At 45.4% G+C, this 19,464-nt stretch overlaps 1 protein-coding gene across 5 annotated transcripts in view; it reads left to right on the forward strand.

Annotated features, from left to right (window-relative positions):
- Positions 1–18,095, forward strand: part of GGTA1 (glycoprotein alpha-galactosyltransferase 1 (inactive)) — a 73,031-nt gene extending 54,936 nt beyond the window's left edge. For 3 of the 5 annotated variants that reach the window (XM_043916964.1, XM_043916966.1, XM_043916967.1), the window contains 5 exons: positions 2,078–2,113; positions 4,042–4,107; positions 4,668–4,760; positions 11,111–11,248; positions 15,544–18,095. In XM_043916964.1, the coding sequence (XP_043772899.1) occupies positions 2,078–2,113; positions 4,042–4,107; positions 4,668–4,760; positions 11,111–11,248; positions 15,544–16,237 (1,027 nt within the window). In that variant the 3' untranslated portion in view covers positions 16,238–18,095. The remainder of the gene's footprint in view (positions 1–2,077; positions 2,114–4,041; positions 4,108–4,667; positions 4,761–11,110; positions 11,249–15,543) is intronic. The other 2 variants (XM_043916965.1, XM_043916968.1) reach the window with 1 other exon arrangement.
- Positions 18,096–19,464: the final 1,369 nt, after the last annotated feature.

Raw genomic sequence — 19,464 nt, forward strand, 5'->3', positions numbered from 1 at the left:
TTTCTATTCATCTTTCAGAACTCAGCTAAAACATTGTTTCCTCCTCTGGGAAGCCTTCCAGGTCTTCCTGTTAAGTGCTCCTAGTTACTTATGCTTTGTTTTTTTTTTTTTAACAGCCCTTCTTGGAGCTTGAAGTCCTGTAGCTGTGTGTATAGGGTCTGCCCTCCCCACTAGCTTGTCTGTACCACAAGGACACAAAGGGACTCTGTCTGTCTCAGCCAGCACTGCATCCCCAGCGCTAGGCATGTGGCACACGCTTAGCAAGTATTTGTGGAATGGGGGGAGGTGGTCTGCTTGAGGAGTCAGTCACTGGTCCAGTCTTGTAGATGCCTTCAGATGGTTTCACTGCCTTCGTTAGCCTCAGAAGTGCCCTTTGAGGCTGCTCCCCCTTTGAGGAGGCTCTGAGATGGTGGGGTGCCGGCTCTGCAGTCACTGGTCTTCTGGGGGGAAGATAAATCCTGGGCAAGGGACGGTTGGGCCATGGTGTTCCCCACCAGGAAGCAAGAGGGGAGCCGTCCGGGGAAGCCTCTCCCTCAGCGAAGCCACCGCGGACAATGGAGAGCGGCCATCTTTTATTTATTTATTTTTTTGAACTAGGATTTGAGATTCTCCCGAGATCTTCTGACCACTCCTTGTTCTGAGTAATCTAGAAGTGATCAAAGTCCCTTGGTGTCATTGATTTTATCTCAAAGGAAGGTAGAAACCTCATTCTTGTTCAGTCGCTCAGTCGTGTCTGACTCTTCAATTCCATGGACTGCAGCACGCCAGGCTTCCCTATCACTATCTCCCAGAGTTTGCTCAAACTCATGTCCATTGAGTCGGTGATGCCATTCAACTATCTTATCCTCTGTCATCCCCTTCTCCCCCTGCCTTCAATCTTTCCCAGTATCAGGGTCTTTTCCAATGAGTCAGTTCTTCGTATTGGGTGGCCAAAGTATTGGAGCTTCAGTTTCAGCATCAGTCCTTCCAATGAATATTCAGGATTGATTTCCTTTAGGATGGACTGGTTGAGTTTCCTTGCAGTCCAAGGGACTCTCAAGAGTCTTCTCCAACACGGTTCATAAGCATCAATTCTTTGGCACTCAGCATTCTTTACAGTCCAAATCTCACATCCATACATGACTACTGGAAAAACCATGGCTTTGACTAGATGGACCTTTGTTGGCAAAGTAATGTCTCTGCTTTTTAATACACTGTCTAGGTTTGTCATACCTTTTCTTATAAGGAGTAAGCTGTGGTCACCATCTGCAGTGATTTTGGAGTCCAAGAAAATAAAATCTGTCACTGTTTCCATTGTTTCCCCATCTATTTGCCATGAAGTGATGGGATTGGATGCCATGACCTTAGTGTTTTGAATGTTGAGTTTTAAGCCAGTTTTTTCACTCTCCTCCTTCACCTTCACCAAGAGGTTCTTTAGTTCCTCTTTGTTTTCTGCCATAAAAGTGGTGTCATCTGCATATCTGAGGTTATTGATATTTCTCCTGGCAATCTTGATTCCAGTTTGTGCTTCATCCAGCCCAGCATTTCTCATGATATGCTCTGCATTTAAGTTAAATAAGCAGGGTGACAATATACAGTCTTGCCATACTCCTTTACCAATTTTGAGCCAGTCCATTGTTCCATGTCTGGTTCTAAGTGTTGCTTCTTGACCTACATACAGATTTCTCAGGAGACAGATCAGGTGGTCTGGTATTTGTATCTCTTACAGAATTTTCCACAGTTTGTTGTGATCCACACAGTCAAAGGCTTTAGCATAGTCAGTGAAGCAGAAGTAGCTGTCTTTCTGGAATTCTCTTACTTTTTTTATGATCCAACAGATGTTGGCAATTTGGTCTCTGATTCCTCTGCCTTTTCTAAATCCAGCTTGAACATCTGGAAGTTCTCAGTTCACATAGTGTTGAAGCCTAGCTTGGAGAATTTTCAGCATTACTTTGCTAGCGTGTGAAATGAATGGAAACCTGGGCGTAGCCAAAACCCAAGCTCTCAATTTGGCCTGGGGCTTCAGTGATAATGGCTGCAAAATAGCTTTTCTGAATTAAAAGTAATATGATACATTTTTATTTCTCATTGCTTTTAGCCCAGAAGGCTCTTTGTTCTGGATAAACCCATCAAGGTAAGTGCTTTTAATTCTAGGTATCTATGGGGTTCTCCCCCTGCCTGCTCTGGCTCCCCTACAGTCCCTTCTTAACGTGGCAGGTGGTGACACTGCTCTGGTCACAGATGGAGGGGAAGGGTCTCAGGAGTCTGGACTGTATTCCTCTAGCCCCTTAGTCTTTTCTGTCTAGAGCCATGACTCATGTTTTGTCCTTGCTTTTCATCAAGTATCTATCTCTTCAAGTAGTCTTGTTTGGAGAACATTCCTGCCTTGCTTTTAAAAAAATCAGGGTAGATATTGTCCATTAGGCTACCCACCACATGCTGTATAAAGACCCTTGCAAGAAATTTCATTGTGATAAAGGATCAGGAGAAAAGTTTGGGTCTCCTGATGAACTAGTGTGTGGTGTAGTAGTATTGTTATTATTGTCCTCGAGGATTCTACAAGCGTTGATTTTTCAATCTTTGGCTTGGTTGCCAGGAAGCTCAGAGCAAAGTATTATGTTCAACTGCTTGTACTTTCCTTGACCTTCATTTTTGATATAATTTCTCCCCTGGTATTAAATCTTGGCTTTTATGGTTACATGTCATATGACCTTGGCAATTTGCTCAAACCCATTCAACCAGTATCTTAGTCACAAGAATAAAGGTAAAACTTTTATTTTCCCAGAGTGGCTCAGATGATCAAGGTCATGTGAACATACCTACTGAGTGACTAACATGTTTGTTTCCTCTTGCTTCATTTTTGTTCTTGTAGTTTTTCCCTATTTATTATAACCATGCCTTCTTACGGAGAAGGCAATGGCACTCCACTCCAGTACTCTTGCCTGGAAAATCCCATGGATGGAGGAGCCTGGTAGGCTGCAGTCCATCAGGTCGCTAAGAGTTGGACACGACTGAGTGACTTCACTTTCACTTTTCACTTTCAGGCATTGGAGAAGGCAATGGACACCCACCCCAGTGTTCTTGCCTGGAGAATCCTGGGGATGGGGGAGCCTGGTGGGCTGCCGTCTATGGGGTCGCTCAGAGTCGGACACGACTGAAGTGACTTAGCAGCAGCAGCAGCATGCTTTCTTAATCATAATCCACTTCAAGCACTTCTTGAGTGATGGGATGGGCTTTAAAACATGTTTCTTTTTTATTATGCTGTTCATACCTCACCACCTTATTTGTCCAACTGAGGGTATTGTTTCCTGGTTTCCGTTTCTTTTCCCTCTTCTAGAAGGTCCCCAACCCTGGAGAGGCTCTCACAGGGAGTGTAGACACGTCAGTATGCGCTGGTGAAAGTGGCTTCTAATTACAGTTGGTTGAGCTTCTTTCTGGTTCACAGATCCTCGGATTTCCTGCGTCCGTCACTGCTGACCTTTGTAGCAACTCAGATTCTCCTCATTTAGCCAAAGAGATCATTCTTGGAAGTGTGAACCATTTTGTTTAAAGACTCCAACTTGCTATAGTAATTTTCATCTTAGAAAGTTCTTTTGTGTATGCTACTTATATTTAGTTTTCAAAGCCACCCTCGTGGTAGGTTTCTTCTTGTTGTTATTATTATCTCTGACTTTTCAGAGGAGAAAATTCAAGATTCAGAGAGGGAAAATGTCCTCTCACAGTCACTCAGCTAGTAAGCGGCAGACCCAGGATTCAGATATATGGATTAGTATCCGCCCACCCCCCCACCCCACTCTGTCATTCCGTTTTTCTCCTTCTCTCTCTGTGGGGGTCCCTGGATGAGCTGAGTGCCAGGGGCTGCCCACGGGAGGGGAGATCTAGGTTGTGTCAGGTTCATCCTCTCCCATTCAGCTACAGCAGCGTCACTTGTGTTCATTTTACAAATGAGCGACTTTTTAGCAAAATTTTAAATGACCTGCCATAAAAAGAGTTTGGAAAACCCCCCCCGTTTGGGACTGCCTCATTTTCTAAAAATGTTTTTCGTTTTTTCTCATTTCTTAGAAACCCAGAAGTTGGTGGCAGCAGCATTCAGAAGGGCTGGTGGTTTCCGAGATGGTTTAACAATGGGTAAGGCGGTCGCATAGTGATCTGTTTATCCACCCAATGCTATAGAGTCCAGATAGAATGGTTTCACAGCCATGACCTCAGTCATTTGTATTTCTGGCTTATTGGAAACACACAAGGCCTCTATTTCATGGTTGGGACTGGGGCATTAAGTTTGGTGGTCATGTTTTTATTTTTTCCCCATTTAACTTGAGGGTGAGTGAAGTTCAGGCTAAACTTGGGATTTCAGGGAAGCCTATCATAAACTAAAATGTTTTTATGAGGACTGTTTTATTAGTTTTCCCTCCTCTTGAAATAACCTGATGGTTGTTGGGTCATTAAATTGCTAACTGTGCTGACCTGGAAGGATAATAAGCAAGCTGAGTGTTGCACCATTTCAACAAAAGTACATCTTTATGAATAAACGTTTAGTATCATGAACCTTTCTCCAGACATTCACTTGGTGCACATGCTTTCTGCCTTGGAACCCATTTTTGTAAGGTCCTCAGCCACCATCCTGATACCATAGGTCATCCTCCTTGCCTTCCTCAGCTTATTTTTCCATTTGTGTGTATGACCCACAGTTACCACGAAGAAGATGAAGACATAGACGAAGAAAAGGAACACAGAAAGGAAGACGAAAGCAAGCTTAAGCTATCGGACTGGTTCAACCCATTGTAAGAAAAGAAGCATCGCCCCATTTCCAGTAAATCCATAGCTCAGCATAAAGGGGCAGGGGCTATGGAGGCAACAGTGCCATGGAGAACAGCCCTGACTAGGGGGACAGAGACTTAGCATCTATTAGACCTTTACACCAGGTTAGATGAGAAACTTGAGAGTCTGGTTATCTTGACTTATTTGTTTGAGCAATAACTACAATGATTCTGACAGCAGTCAGCCAATGGCAGCAGAAGAATCACAAAATACTGGGGCTTGAAGGGGGTCTCATAGGCCACAGGGTACTATGGAAAGCTACAAAGCTACAGTCAGAGCAAGAAAATTCTGAGATTCAGTTAACTGATTTGTAAAATGGCAGTGATGTTACAGAAGCTTGTAGGGCCATGTGCACATTCTTTAAGCAAGCATACAACAAATGTTTATCAAACACCCATGTGTTTTACAACTACTGGTCACTATCCATTAATGTGTTCAGAAACTAGCTGAATGGGTTAAAAACAGCCTTTTAAAAACTGAAATCAACAGAAAACCAGAGGGCATCACCTGAGGAAAGATGATGTTTTACAAACTACTGGTCACTATCCATTAATGTGTTCAGAAACTAGCTGAATGGGTTAAAAGCAGCCTTTTAAAAATTGAAATCAACAGAAAACCAGGGGGCATCACCTGAGGAAAGATAGGTATTTTTATGTGGATTTTTGCCTCTCTGTATATGTGTATGTGCATGTGTTTTTGACATGAGATGTATTTCTTACTGTGAATCATGGTAAAAAATTCTGTACTAGACATTGTATTAGGTATAGGAGACAGGAAAAATCAATCAGCATGGTTATATTCAAGAAGTGCACGGTCCTGTAGGGGCTCTAGACGTGTAACTAGTGTTTGCCAAGGTTGATTAAGGAGCTGTGGGCAGCCTGACTTAGAAGGAAGTGGTTTGGGGAGTAGGGAGGCGGGAGCTGTCCAGGATGACTGTGAGTCCTGAGAGACCGGTGGGTGGTGGTGCCATGGACCAGAAAAGGGTCTAGAAGTGGTGAAGGGGAGGGGTGATGAGCTCAACTAGGGATGTGTATGGATTCAGGAACTTGTGGGGCCACTGGACAGAGATTCATAGGGTGCCTATCTTAGTCATCAGGCCTATAAAAAAATACCATGGACTGGATGGCTTATAAACAACAAATATGTATTTCCTACAGTTCTGGAGCCTGGGGAGTCCAAGATCAAGGCCCCAGACGGGGTGGTGTCTGATGAGGACCCACTTCCTAGTGTATTCATGACGGTGTTCTCACGTGGTAGAAGGGGAGAGGGAGCTCTCAGGGGCCTCTTTTCTAAGGGCACTAATCCCATTCATGAGGGCTCTACCCTCATGACCTGATCCTATCCCTAAGACTCCACCCCTTAGGTTTCAACACATGAATTTTGGGGGGACATAATAGTCTGTAGCAGTGCCCCAAGTGTGGCAGAAGATAGGTGGTGGATATGTAGGAAGAGGAGCAATGGGATCTGCAGGCCTGGATGAGGCACCAGGCCGATGTCTGACATCAGCGTTTAAAGGGCCAGTGGAGGAAGAGAAGTCTGAAAAGGAGCAGGAGTGGCGGTAGAGGTAGGAGGAGGATCAGGGGAGAACAGCAGCTATGACAGCATGAGGGATCTTGGCTCTGCAAAGACTGAATGTGTTCTGGCAAGTTCTCTTATTTTGGGACAAAGGATCCATGCCAGTGTGAAAGGATGGGAATTTTTCTTCCCCCACCTCCACCACCCTCCCCCCAAGGTATCCTTTAAGGAGCTGGACAACAGGGTAGCCATCTATGAGATGCTAAACCATTCCTGGAAATGTAAGAATATGGAAGCACCGTGGTTTGATAAGTCCCTTAGGTATATGTGTGTGTGTGTGACGGGGGCGAGAGCCCCCCCAATGGTCAGCTAGATGAGTTAACGATTAGTTGCCAAGCTTACTTCAAAGGAGGGTAGCACACTTTCACTGTGGTACTTCTGCTTTGCCGAGGGGGACCTGGAGGCGGGGGCCAGGGCTGCATTAGTCTGGTCAGAGAAGAGAAACAGATCACAACCAGCAGCTGTCACTCTCTCCATTGTCCTCCAAATGAATGATGAGCAGATATTTAAAGAATATTGATTTGTAGTGATACCAAATCTAAGCCTTCTCAGGGCACTAAAGTATATTTCTTGCATAAATGAATGAAAGGTGAACAACTGAATTCACAGATGACATATTTATAGAAATGTATCCTTTTCTGTAAACTACCAGAAGCATGTTAAGTACATTGTAGATACATTTTTATATCAATATCTCTTAGCCTCATATCATCACATTCTCTTAATTTTCCTCCTACTTTCTCAGTCTCCTTAATGGGGCCCTTCCCTCTTCTCAGGCCTCAAATATTAGCTTCTGGAGGTTGAGTCCAGTATCCTCATCTCTTTTCTTTTATTCCATCTTCCAATGTGCCCTCATCCATTTCCATGGCATTAGATACCATCCATGGGAGAATGACTCCCACATTTACATCTTAAGTCCAAAGGTTTTCTCTGAGCCCCCGCTTATGTCTAACTGTCTGTGTGTCTCACAGAGTTCTTGATTCACCCCACCCCCGTTCTTCTCATTCCTATTTAAGTCAGAGTCCAGGAGACCTCTCCAATTCATCCTTCACTCTTTCCTTCATCCATCCCACAGTCTAATCCATTAGCATGTTCTGTTAATTCTTCCTCCAAAATTCTTCCCACATCATCTCCTTCTTGCCACCCCACAGCTCTTGTCTTTGTCCTTCTGCCTGGAAGGAGTCCAGTAAAGAACATGCTGTATGCATGCTACATCTTTCGTGAACTGCTGCCTGATTCATAGAATTTTAATACTTCCTCTGCCCAGCCCCTGGGGACCACAGTGTTCCCATTAATAAGCGTATGCACATGATCAGTCAAGTCTGACTCTTTGTGACCCCATGGACTATAGCCTGCCAGTCTCTTCTTTCCCTGGAATTTTCCAGGCAAGAATACTGGAATGGGTTGCCATTTTCTACCCCAGGGGATCTTCCCATCCCAGGGATCTAATCTGCATTACCTGCATTGCAGGCAGATTCTTTACCAACTATGCCACCTGGTAAGCCCATAAATAAGTACATAAGGTGTAAATGCTACCAAATACCTAGGTAGGTGTATGTTTGGGTTATGGAGGCCCTTCTATGTTGTGGGAAACCTTTGGCCTGTACTTGGGGAACCTGACAAGCGGAGGTAACACAGCAGGTGTGCTGCTTGGAAAGAAGGCATTTGGGCAGTTTTCCGTCTTTCCTGGCACTTTTTCCTCCTTTTAGAGCCCCATCTTGGTGACCTTGGACATCTTTTGGTCTTACACATGTGTAGCTTGCCTGCTGTCACTTCTTTATTTATTTTTTTTTCCCGGGTTGGGGTGGGGGAGGTTCATCCAGGAAGCTGATCTCAACCATCCTCCCACCCCCTCATCCTCCCCTCAGGCCTGCCTCTTCAGCCTGTCATCTGGCTTCTTAGTCAGGGTCGCTGACATGTGGGAATTGCCAATGGAATTTAATAATTAACAGCTAGGAAATAGAAAATTTTAATTTTTAATGAAACATTAATTTTTAATATTACTACATTTTTTTTTTCCTTGCTCAGAGGAATCTTCCCTATCAAGTAACCAAACTGGACATTGGTGTCCTGACTCAGTCCTTTCTAGAAGGTGTAGAACTGAGTGGTCGTGCAGTGGAAGAGTGGCAGGTGGCAGGCTGGCCACCTGTCAGGACTTTGAGACCCTCGATGGGTAGGCAGGTCTCATTCTCCTGATCTCGGGGCTCAGCATGGGGCCTGACAGGGAGCAGGGACTTAGCAGAAGTGCCTGGAGGGATTTAGTGCCTTGGTCTGACCCCTTCTGTTGATTAGGTGGTAGTTCCCTTCTCCTACTCTCCAACCCCCTGCTTTCTTTACTTGTGAAATTAGTGTGATGACAGCACCCACCCTAGAAAGTGGTTGTGAGGATTCAGTGAAAGAATGAAAGCCGAGGATTGAGCCCCGATGCCTGGAATACGAATACCATCCTTTCCTCCTTTTCCTCCTCCCCTTTCTCTTCCCTTTCTTAAAAATGTTGCCCTCTCACCAGATGTTCAGCTCACACGCAGCTGCATGGCTTAGCTAATGGGTTGGGTCAGAATGGCTAAGAGATCCCTGACAGGCTACACTACAAATGGCAATGGGTGAGATGACAATACATGGGAGGGTTTACATTCAGAAATAGTGGTGATAGAATAAGCCTCTGTGTGTGTGTGTGTGTGTGTGTGTGTGTGTGTATGTTTGTGTGGTTTTTCTGGTTTGAAATCTAGTCATTCAGCAAAGCTGGGGGTTTTATATGACTAAAAGCATCCCATAAGCTTCTAAAAACAAAATACAAAAGCTCATTTCTCATCTGTACTGATAAAAATGCTGAAATATCTAAGTTGAATGGAAACGATGACAGACCTGGTTTTTAGTTCGTCAGCCTAGCAAGTAAATATCCAACACAATAAGCAATAGATGCAGTGGTTCGGAGCATGGATTTCCCGAGTCAGACTCTCTGGGTTCAGATTCCAGCTTGGCTCCTTAGCTGCTGTGTGACCTCCAACAAGTTATTTAACAGTTCTGTGCTGCAGTTTCCGCTTTGTTAAAACGGGAATCAAAATAGCAGCTTCCTCTGAAGGGTGAAGCCCTGGGTACTGTGGCTTGTTCTATAGGAAGTATCCAGGGTACACTAGTTATCCCCTTTAGCTGTTTGGCCTTGGACAAGTCAACAAGCTTTTCTGAGCCTTGGTTTTCTTATCTGTACAAAGAACATAATACATGACAGGGCTTTTGCAAGGACTATCTGAGAAAGAGTGTGTGTGTGTGTGTGTGTGTGTGAAAGTATTTCATGCAGGTTGGTGCAGACACGCCGCTGACATACCTGGGTGTGAAGGGAGAGCTGGGCTGTGGGGTTTGAGACAAGACCCAGTGGGGAGGCCGGCCCAGCAGTGTCCCTCCCCGTCTCTGGAGGAGACTCTGTGTGTGGAGGAGGGAAGCAGGCCTGCTGCAGGGCACCGGGAGGGGATGGGAGGGCCTGGTTGGTTCTAGAACAGGAGGACCGCAGAGCTTGGTGACGGAGGGACAGGAGGTGTGAACGAGGGTCTGCTGGGGGCTGGGGTGAGGAGGGGGTGACCTGGCCTTGCCCAGCCTCCCTGAAAAAACTCAGCTTCAGCCATGGTGGAGGGGCAGTGTTGTGAAAACCCACTCTCCACCCATGTGTGAGGGAGGGAGGAAGTTCTCAGTGGGCCGATCTATTTGCCGACATCTCCTCCATAGCCTCACCAAGGCCACCGGCACAGAGTCAGCAGGGGCCTGATGGGGCCACCGAGGCTTTGCCTCAGTCACTGGCCCTGTCCCCGCAGTGGCTGAAGTGCGGCGGGGTCCTTGTGTGACCAGGGTTGCTCTAAGTGACTGTGTTTTGGTCTCCACTTCCCGCCAGGGAAGGGCAGTCATTTGCAAACACAAACGGGGTTGGAGCCGAGTCCCCACGCCATTCCTGCCTTGGCCTGGGCCCCAGCCGCAGCGCAGCCTTTCTGCATTTACTCTTTACAGTTCTTTGGTTTGTCTTTGCTCTTACGCTGCTTCCTGTGTTTGTGTTGGCTTTGCCAAGCCCCTTTCAAGTGTGCTGAGTGCACAGAACACACCCTCCCCCACCCCCAGCTTTGTAAAGAGGAAACGTGATCTGAGAGAGGTGACAGCCAGGGTCCCCGTGTTCCATCCCTGGCCGCTGTGAGCCTGCAGGATCCTCTCTTAAGTGACCGTCTGCTCCTTGTATGTCAAATGAACAAAAGCACCAGAAACCCCTTAGTCCTATACCCAGGTTACAACCAGAAATTCCTTTCTGGCAAAAGGCAGATGGAAACAGCTTCTTCCTCTTTCAGCTCTAATGTCACTCTGCGTCCAGCATCAGGGCTTTCTCTGGGTCAGATGGCACCCATTGGGATAAATAATGCCTAAAGATGCCCCTGGCAGCTTAGGAAGGGGCTGGGGAGATGGGGGTGGGATACAGAAGGAAGATGAGGATAGGGAAAGCAGGAAAGGGGGACAGAGGGCATGAGCTGTATATGTAAGACCCTTCTAGGGCCCCCGCTAAGGCAGTCCCCAGGCACCTGGGCCAGAGTCTCCTGTCCATCACCCAGAAAATGCTGCAGATGTCACATCACTGTTCAGGGTCAAACTCCCGTCAGGATTCAAGGACAGTCACCACAAGCCATGGCTGACCCGTTTTCTGTCTGATGTCTCTGCCCCTCCTTAGCAAGGCCATCCTGACTCATGGACTCTGTTTTGTCACCAGTAAACGCCCCGAGGTTGTGACCATGACGGATTGGAAGGCTCCTGTGGTGTGGGAAGGCACTTACAACAGAGCCGTCTTAGATGATTATTATGCCAAGCAGAAAATTACCGTCGGCTTGACGGTTTTCGCTGTTGGAAGGTAGGTGTCACTAATAAGAGTGACCTTGACTTTTCCTTTGTCCCACTGTCAGAAGGTTGGTGGCCCTCCCTGGGCTCACGGATGCTGTTCATGGACGTGTCTGAATCATTAGACAGGGGAATGGAGTAATAGGACTGTTTCAGGTTCCTTTCTGCTGAGGCCCCAAGAGGCTGAGAACAAGACAGCGGATGGGGAGTAGACAGCTTCCCACCTGAGCGAGGCCTTGGTTGCAGGTTAGAGTGTCTGCTACCCTCACTGAGCCTGGAGTTTCCAGCACACCCAGAGCCGCCTCCACCCTGACCTCCACAGCCCTCTCTGGGAATTTCAAAAATGCCAGCTATTAGACAGCGCGAATGCGTGTCATTGTTTCTCCCACGGGCTCAAGACCCCAGACTGAGAACCAAGGACAGAAGTGACTAAGCGCGGAGCTTCCCCACGTCAGCCTGGCTGACCGCTCCTCCCAGGCTTCCTCAGCTGCCCTACTCCTCCTAGAGGCTTTGGCCCCCGGAGATCTGGCCAACCAGAACTTCCTCTTCCAGAGGTTGGATGGGTTCCTGTTTCTGCTTCCATTTCCTTGTTTAGAATGACATTTCTCCCCAAACTGCAATCATTCTGACTTAAAAGTCGGAGCTGTGATATAAGTTTAAAATAGAACCCGTTCTGTTCTTTTGGAGAATTTTTTTTTTTCTCGAAACCAAAGCAAAAGTTCACTTTTTCTATTAGCCTCCTCCCTGCAACCCCCCTCTATGGGCCTTCGCATCTGTATCTTTTCCGAGAGCCACATGGAAAGTTGACCTCTCGCTTGTACACAGAGCGGTGAAGGCCCAGGTTGATCTGAGTGAGGATCTGCGTGTCTTCACTCCCAAGACCGTCCCCAACCCAGAGCCCGGAAGCCATCACCTCACCATACTGGTCAAGTCCGGATGTCACCACCTGGGCTGATCCCAGGGGTGTCTCTGATGGAGAAGGGTGACTCTGGAGTTTTGACATTTTTACTGGAAGAATCTGTACTGTTATGAGTCTGGAGCAGATGCTTAGCTCACCTCATCCTTTGGTATGAGAGGTGACAAGCCAGCCACACTGCAGACTGATTTACTCCTGATGTTTCCACAAAGAACAGAGTGTGGCCTGAGGCTCCACAATGGCTTCAGCCTTGTATTCGCAGCTTCACGGAGCTAAACAGTAAATTGTACACCCTGGTGAAAACCCGGAGCTCGCCTCTTGGAGGCAGGAGGGGACTGCTTGTACTCTGCAGCAATAAATCCTCCCAAGAGTGGATTTGGACTTTTAGGAGGTGTGATGTTTGGTTTGTTTTCAAATAACAATGCCTGGAGCCAATTGCAATGCTTTCATCTCTCAATAATGTTGAACCTCGCAAGGGCCCCCTCCCCTCCCCCTAGGATTGTCTCTCAAGCTTCAGGGCACAGTAGATTTTTTTCAGAGCCATGGCAGAGTCCCTCTTTATATTGCTCAGATATATTCTCTCTGTTTAAAGAATCAATACTGTAAAACCCGGGGTTTTTCCAGAGACCAATATTAAAACCACAGTTTATTTTTGTAGAAACAAACGGGAATCCAAACTGCAACTAAGGAGCAAAAACAAATGCCAGTTATTATTACTCACAAAATGTCATAACTGGCCGTGAGTGTGATCAGCAAATTAAACTTAATCCACATTCGCTGAGCATGAGTCTGGGGGTGGTGCAAGTTGTGTTAAGCCAACTCCTTTCCTTCTCTATCATCCCCATGGTGTCACATGATAGTGTGTAGTTTGGCTTACAAAAGACATGAACATGGTTTTTGAATGAATAAGTAAATAGCTAAAATACCACATCTATTAGAAGGACCTAAATCCAAAACATGACAACACAAACTGCTGGCGAAAATATGGAGCAAGAAGAACTGATTCACTGCTGGCGAGAATGCAAGATGGTTCAGCTGCTTCGGAAGACAGTTCGGCAGATTCTTATAAAGCTGAACATGTTCTTATCATACAATCTAGCAATTGCACTCCTTGGTATTTACCAAAAAAAGCTGAAACTTTATATCCACACAAAAAACTTGCATACAGATGTTTATAGCAGCTTTATTCATAGTTTCTAAAACTTAGAAGTAACTAAGATGTCCTTTAGTAGGTGAATGGATTAATAAACTGTGGTACATCTAGGTGGTAGAATATATTATCAGTGCAGAAAACACAAAATCTATCAAGCGTGGAAGAGATAGAGGGACCTTAAATGCATATTACTTGAATACATATTAAAAGAAACCAATCTGAAAAGACTACCTGCTGCAGATTCCAACCTTGTAACATTCTGGAAGAGGCAAAACTATGGAGACAGTAGAAAGATCAGTAGTTGCCAAGGGTCAGCAAAGGGGAATGGATGAATAGGCAGAACACAGAATTTTTAGGGCAGTGAAAATACTCTGTATGATATCATACCTAGTGAAAAACACTTGTCATTATATATTTGTCAAAACCTATAGAATATACACAACCAAGAGTGAACTTTAATGTAAATGGTGGATTTGGTGTGATAATGATGTGTCAGTCTGGGTTCATGAACTGCAGTGGGTGCTGGACACTGATAGTGGGGAAGCTGTGGGAAGGAGTAGGGAGCATGCGGGCATATGAGAACTCTGCAATTTCAGCTCCATATTTCTGTAAGCATAAAAATGTTCTAATAATTAAAATCTATTAGAAAAGGAAGTGAGGTAGTTAAAATAAGTTTAAATCAGAGGTTGTTTGCTCTGGTATTTGAATGGGTCTTATAATGCTGGTAGCTGGATAATGTATTGGTGTAAAGTGAATGTGTAGTGTGGAGGGATATTCATGTCCCATAACCCATTCTCTGGGTCCCAGAGAAGGAGAAGAGAGTGGCGATGGTTAGTCTTAAGGCATCCCCAAAGGGCCTAAGGGGCATGTCACCCTTTCATCTGGTAGGGCAGTGTGACATTGGAGTGTGCGTTGGGGTTTTGAGAGATGCCTGAGAACTAGCGCCCCCTGATGTTGATCGAAGGGTACAACCTTCCAGTTATAAAATGAGCACGTTCTGGCGATCTGACGTAAAGCATTGTGATTATTGTTAATAATGTTGTTTTATATACTTATAAAGTTATTCGGATAATAAATCTCAAATCTTCTTGCCGAAAAAGAAATGATGATTGTGTGACGAGATGAAGGTGTTAACTAATGCTACAGTGGTAATAATTTTGTGATATATGTGTGCTGTTGCTCAGCCACTTCAGTTGTGTCTGCCTCTTTGCGCCCCTTTGGACTGTAGCTCATCAGCCTCCTCTGTCCATGGTATTCTCCTGGCAGGAATACTGGAGTGGATTGCCATGCCCTCCTCCAGGGGATCTTTCTGACCCAGGCATCGAACCCGCATCTCCTGCGTCTCTTGCATCGCAGGCAGATTCTCTACCCACTGAGCCATCTGGGAAGCCCTTTTGTAATACATGAATATACCAAATCAACACTTGGTACACCTTAAACTTAAACTATGCTATATGTCAATCATATCTCAATAAAACAGTATGAGAAAAGGATCAGCGCACTTCCGCCTGCCCAAGGTCTGAACCAACTAATAAATAAGAGAAAGGATAAATAAGGTAGATGGTAGTGATGATCACCTTCACTACAGTTAAAGCTGATATTGAAGAATATGGGTTATAAAACTGAAGGCCCTGGGCTTCCTAATGTTCAACCACAGAATTAGAGACTCAGGCATCCCTCATCCACAGCACGAGAAACGTCAGGTGTCTGGATGTTGGGGAAGGGCCTGTACCATTTAGCTATACTGCAGGGCCCAGAGCAGTTGAGAATACATAATCGCTCCACCTGGCTGGCTTCCAAGAGAGAGAGGATGGGCTGGGCCTGCCCAGTCACCTTCCAGAATCATCAGGTAAGTCAGTTCACCTCCTCAAAGTTGAGTGACTGAATGGTGGAGAGTGCCCAGAAAGAATAGTACAGCAACGGACGTGCCTTGATGAGAACAGCATGTCATCGCCTGCAGAAATCCTATTGTGTGTGTTCAGTCGCTCAGTCATGTCCGACTCTTTGCAACCCCTATGGACTGTAGCCTGCTAGGCTCCTCCATCCATGGAATTTTCCAGGCCAGAATACTAGAGTGGGTTGCCATTTCCTCCTCCAGGGGATCTTCCAAGGGAGCGAATCCGCATCTCCCTTGTCTCCCTCATCTCCTGCATTGCAGGCCGAGTCTTTACCACTGACCCACTGGAGACGCCTGCAGAAATCCCAGAGGTTATATTTATCCCATTCTTCTTTGTTTCAGATACATTGAGCATTACTTGGAGGAGTTCTTAACGTCTGCTAATAAGCACTTCATGGTTGGTCATCGAGTCATCTTTTACATCATGGTAGATGATGTCTCCAGGATGCCTTTGATAGAGCTGGGTCCTCTGCGCTCCTTCAAAGTGTTTGAGATCAAGCCTGAGAAGAGGTGGCAGGACATCAGCATGATGCGCATGAAGACCATCGGGGAGCACATTGTGGCCCACATCCAGCATGAGGTTGACTTCCTCTTCTGCATGGACGTGGACCAGGTCTTCCAAGACAAGTTTGGGGTGGAGACCCTGGGCGAGTCGGTGGCCCAGCTGCAGGCCTGGTGGTACAAAGCAGATCCCGATGAGTTCACCTACGAGAGACGGAAGGAGTCTGCAGCATACATTCCCTTTGGCGAAGGGGATTTTTATTACCACGCAGCCATTTTTGGGGGAACACCTACTCAGGTCCTTAACATCACCCAGGAATGCTTCAAAGGAATCCTCAAGGACAAGAAAAATGACATAGAAGCCCAATGGCACGATGAAAGCCATCTAAACAAGTATTTCCTCCTCAACAAACCCACTAAAATCTTATCCCCGGAATACTGCTGGGATTATCATATAGGCCTACCTGCAGATATTAAGCTTGTCAAGATGTCTTGGCAGACAAAAGAGTATAATGTGGTTAGAAATAACATCTGACTTTGTGCCAGTACATTTCTGAATTTGAGAGAGTATTATTCTGGCTACTTCCTCAGAAAAGTAACACTTAATTTTAACTTAAAAAAAAAGTACTAACAGAAGACCAACACAGCAAGTACATATTATTTCTCCTTGTAACTTTGAGCCTTGTAATACGGGAGAACGAACCTGTGGTAATCAGATGTAAATTCCCAGTGATTTCTTATCTATTCTCGGTTGTGGGGGTGGGGAATGGATACACTATCAGTTGAACCAAAAAAAAAAAAAATTGTCATAGACAAAGAAAAAGCCAGAAATATTCTACATGTGCCAATTGACTTACTGGAGAGAAGTATGCAAAGGGAAGTGTTTGGCAACAAGATAATGATTGTGTGGGGCTATCCTCTTGATTTCAGTGTCTTCCTGTTGCTGCTGGGTCTGAAGCAACTCAGAGTTGCTTTTGCAGCAGGAGAACTCTTAGTAGGACAGTCTACCTTGGTGATCCTCAAGTGGTTTAGTCAGTGTCCTTTCCTTATCAGGACATTGTTTGGCTTCTGTGCCAAGACTAGTCAAGATTCCCAATGCACATGGTGAAGATGTTGGGAGCCACAGGCAATCTGAGGGAGCCAGTGGATGCTCAGCGCGAAATGAAAACAAAGCCTCCAAGTAAGCTGGCCGTGAAATAAGCAAAGAGAGAGTAGAAAGACAGGGAGCTGATCACTGTGGGGTGCCTCCTCCGAGGGGCACAGGACATGCAGTTGGCACATAAATATGTCATGGATCCAGGCAGTGTAGGTGGTCTCCAGTCTCCTCAACCATGATGACAGCCAGAGCAGTGTTGTCTTATAAGATGCTTCTTGTTTTGGCCAAGTCATATTCAGTATGCCAGACTCTGGAACTTGAGTCTTCAGATCCTTGGCCAGAGGAAGTGGATGGTGTCTGAGGAAACAAAAACCTGTAGGGGACTGAAGAGGATTGCCAGGACTTACACTTCCCAGACCTGGGCTTCATGATAGTCAGTTGTCAGCAAGTCCCGCCACTATCTGCTCTAACCCTCAGCCCATCCAGCCCCACGTTGGAGGGCTGATATCAAGGAACCTCTCGTTTCCCCTTGCCCCACCTGCACTACTGAAGTATAACAACCAGACGTGTTTAATAAAATGGTTAGTTGATTTTGTGTCAAAAGTAGAGGGGATGGCGATGGGAGATCCAGTCCTTGTGACTGAACAACTTACCATTCGATTCCTTTCTCTAAGAGAAGCTATGAAATCTTATATATTATTTAAAGTTAAACAAGTCAGTGTAACGGGAGAAAAGAGGCAACATTTATATATGCAGGCATGTTTATATTTTGCTTGTGTTCCAGTTTACGTCATTGCTTCCCCTTTTCAAGCGATTGACTTAAAGGGCCACCTCACTGGCTTGATGCTCAGCCGTGCGGGCTTCTTTGATAAAAGGAAACCTGCATTTTCTCTACTGTTTTACTGTGCCTCCTACTCTTCCGTTCTTGCCAAAATTTTTCACAACCCAGTAAAACAAAAAAAAAAACCAACAAAAATCCTGAAAAAGTGGGCTTGCAAAAGAAAAAGGAGATCAAAGGTCAGTTAGGACTCTTGATTCTATATAATTCAAGTTTTGGGGGATCCATTCTGGACTAGGGAGAGTTCATGATTTAAGTCTGAAAGCAAAGGAATGATGTATCTTCAAAGATCAGAAAGGAATGAAAAGGAATGAAGTTTCCTTTCGAAGGGATCTTGATTTTTTTTTAAATTCACTTAAATTTAAAATCCAAGTGGACAAAGTAAAAAATCAATAGTTCAATGTTAAAAAACTAAAATAAAATTCCAGATTTACAATTAAATAAATTATTTTCTCAGTATATTCTGGTCTTTGTCATGGATTGTGCATTTTCTCTCAAAGATGTTCAGGACTGTCAGTAGCAGAATTTTAAATACTTAGACTTCAATAAGTCCTTGGGTCCTCCTAAAAAATGTGTGCACTGTTACAAAGATAGAAAGAACATGGTTGAGATTTGCTAACTTTTATAACAACAAATAGCTTCCTAAAGTGATGCACTGAAGTAATTAAGTGCCAGTAGGATTAGGGTTGCCCGTGAAAGTCAGGGCGGGCAAGAGGGCAAAGGGGAAAACTGTGTCATAACCATTTCTGGTGGTTACTAGTCCTGACCTCTGGGGAATATATCTGGCCAAGGGAGCCCCAAGGGAGACTTGCTGAATTTCTAGCACGACAGGGTGGGTGCATTTGTTATGAATACAAAGTCAAAGTGGAGCAGTGTGGTGCGTGGGATATACAAGAGGGCATAATTCCCTCATCAGTCAGTGAGTTCAGTCGCTCAGTCGTGTCTGACTCTTTGCGACCCCATGAATTGCAGCACGCCAGGCCTCCCTGTCCATCACCAACTCCTGGACTTTACTCAAACTCATGCCCATCGACTCGGTGATGCCATCCAGCTATCTCATCCTCTGTCGTCCCCTTCTCCTCCTGCCCCCAATCCCTCCCAGCATCAGGGTCTTTTCCAATGAGTCAACTCTTCTCATGAGGTGGCCAAAGTATTGGAGTTTCAGCTTCAGCATCAGTCCTTCCAATGAACACCCAGGACTGATCTCCTTTAGGATGGACTAGTTGGATCTCCTTGCAGTCCAAGGGACTCTCAAGAGTCTTCTCCAACACCACAGTTCAAAAGCATCAATTTTTCGGCGCTTAGCTTTCTTCACAGTCCAACTCTCACATCCATACATGACCACTGGAAAAACCATAGCCTTGACCAGATGGACCTTTGTTGGCAAAGTAATGTCTCTGCTTTTTAATATGCTGTCTAGGTTGATCATAACTTTCCTTCCAAGGAGTAAGTGTCTTTTAATTTCATGGCTGCAGTCACCATCTGCAGTGATTTTGGAGCCCCCGCCCCCCCCCAAAAAAAGTCTGACACTGTTTCCACTGTCTCCCCATCTATTTCCCATGAGGTGATGGGACCAGATGCCATGATCTTAGTTTTCTGAATGTTAAGCTTTAAGCCAACTTTTTCACTCTCCTCTTTCACTTTCATCAAGAGGCTTTTTAGTTCAACTTCACTTTCTGCCATAAGGGTGGTGTCATCTGCATATCTGAGGTTATTGATATTTCTCCCAGCAATCTTGATCCCAGCTTGTGCTTCTTCCAGCCCAGCCTTTCTCATGATGTACTCTGCATATAAGTTAAATAAGCAGGGTGACAATACACAGCCTTGA

The sequence above is a fragment of the Cervus elaphus genome, chromosome 11 (genome assembly GCF_910594005.1).
Source record: "Cervus elaphus chromosome 11, mCerEla1.1, whole genome shotgun sequence".
Taxonomy (NCBI): Eukaryota; Metazoa; Chordata; class Mammalia; order Artiodactyla; family Cervidae; genus Cervus; species Cervus elaphus.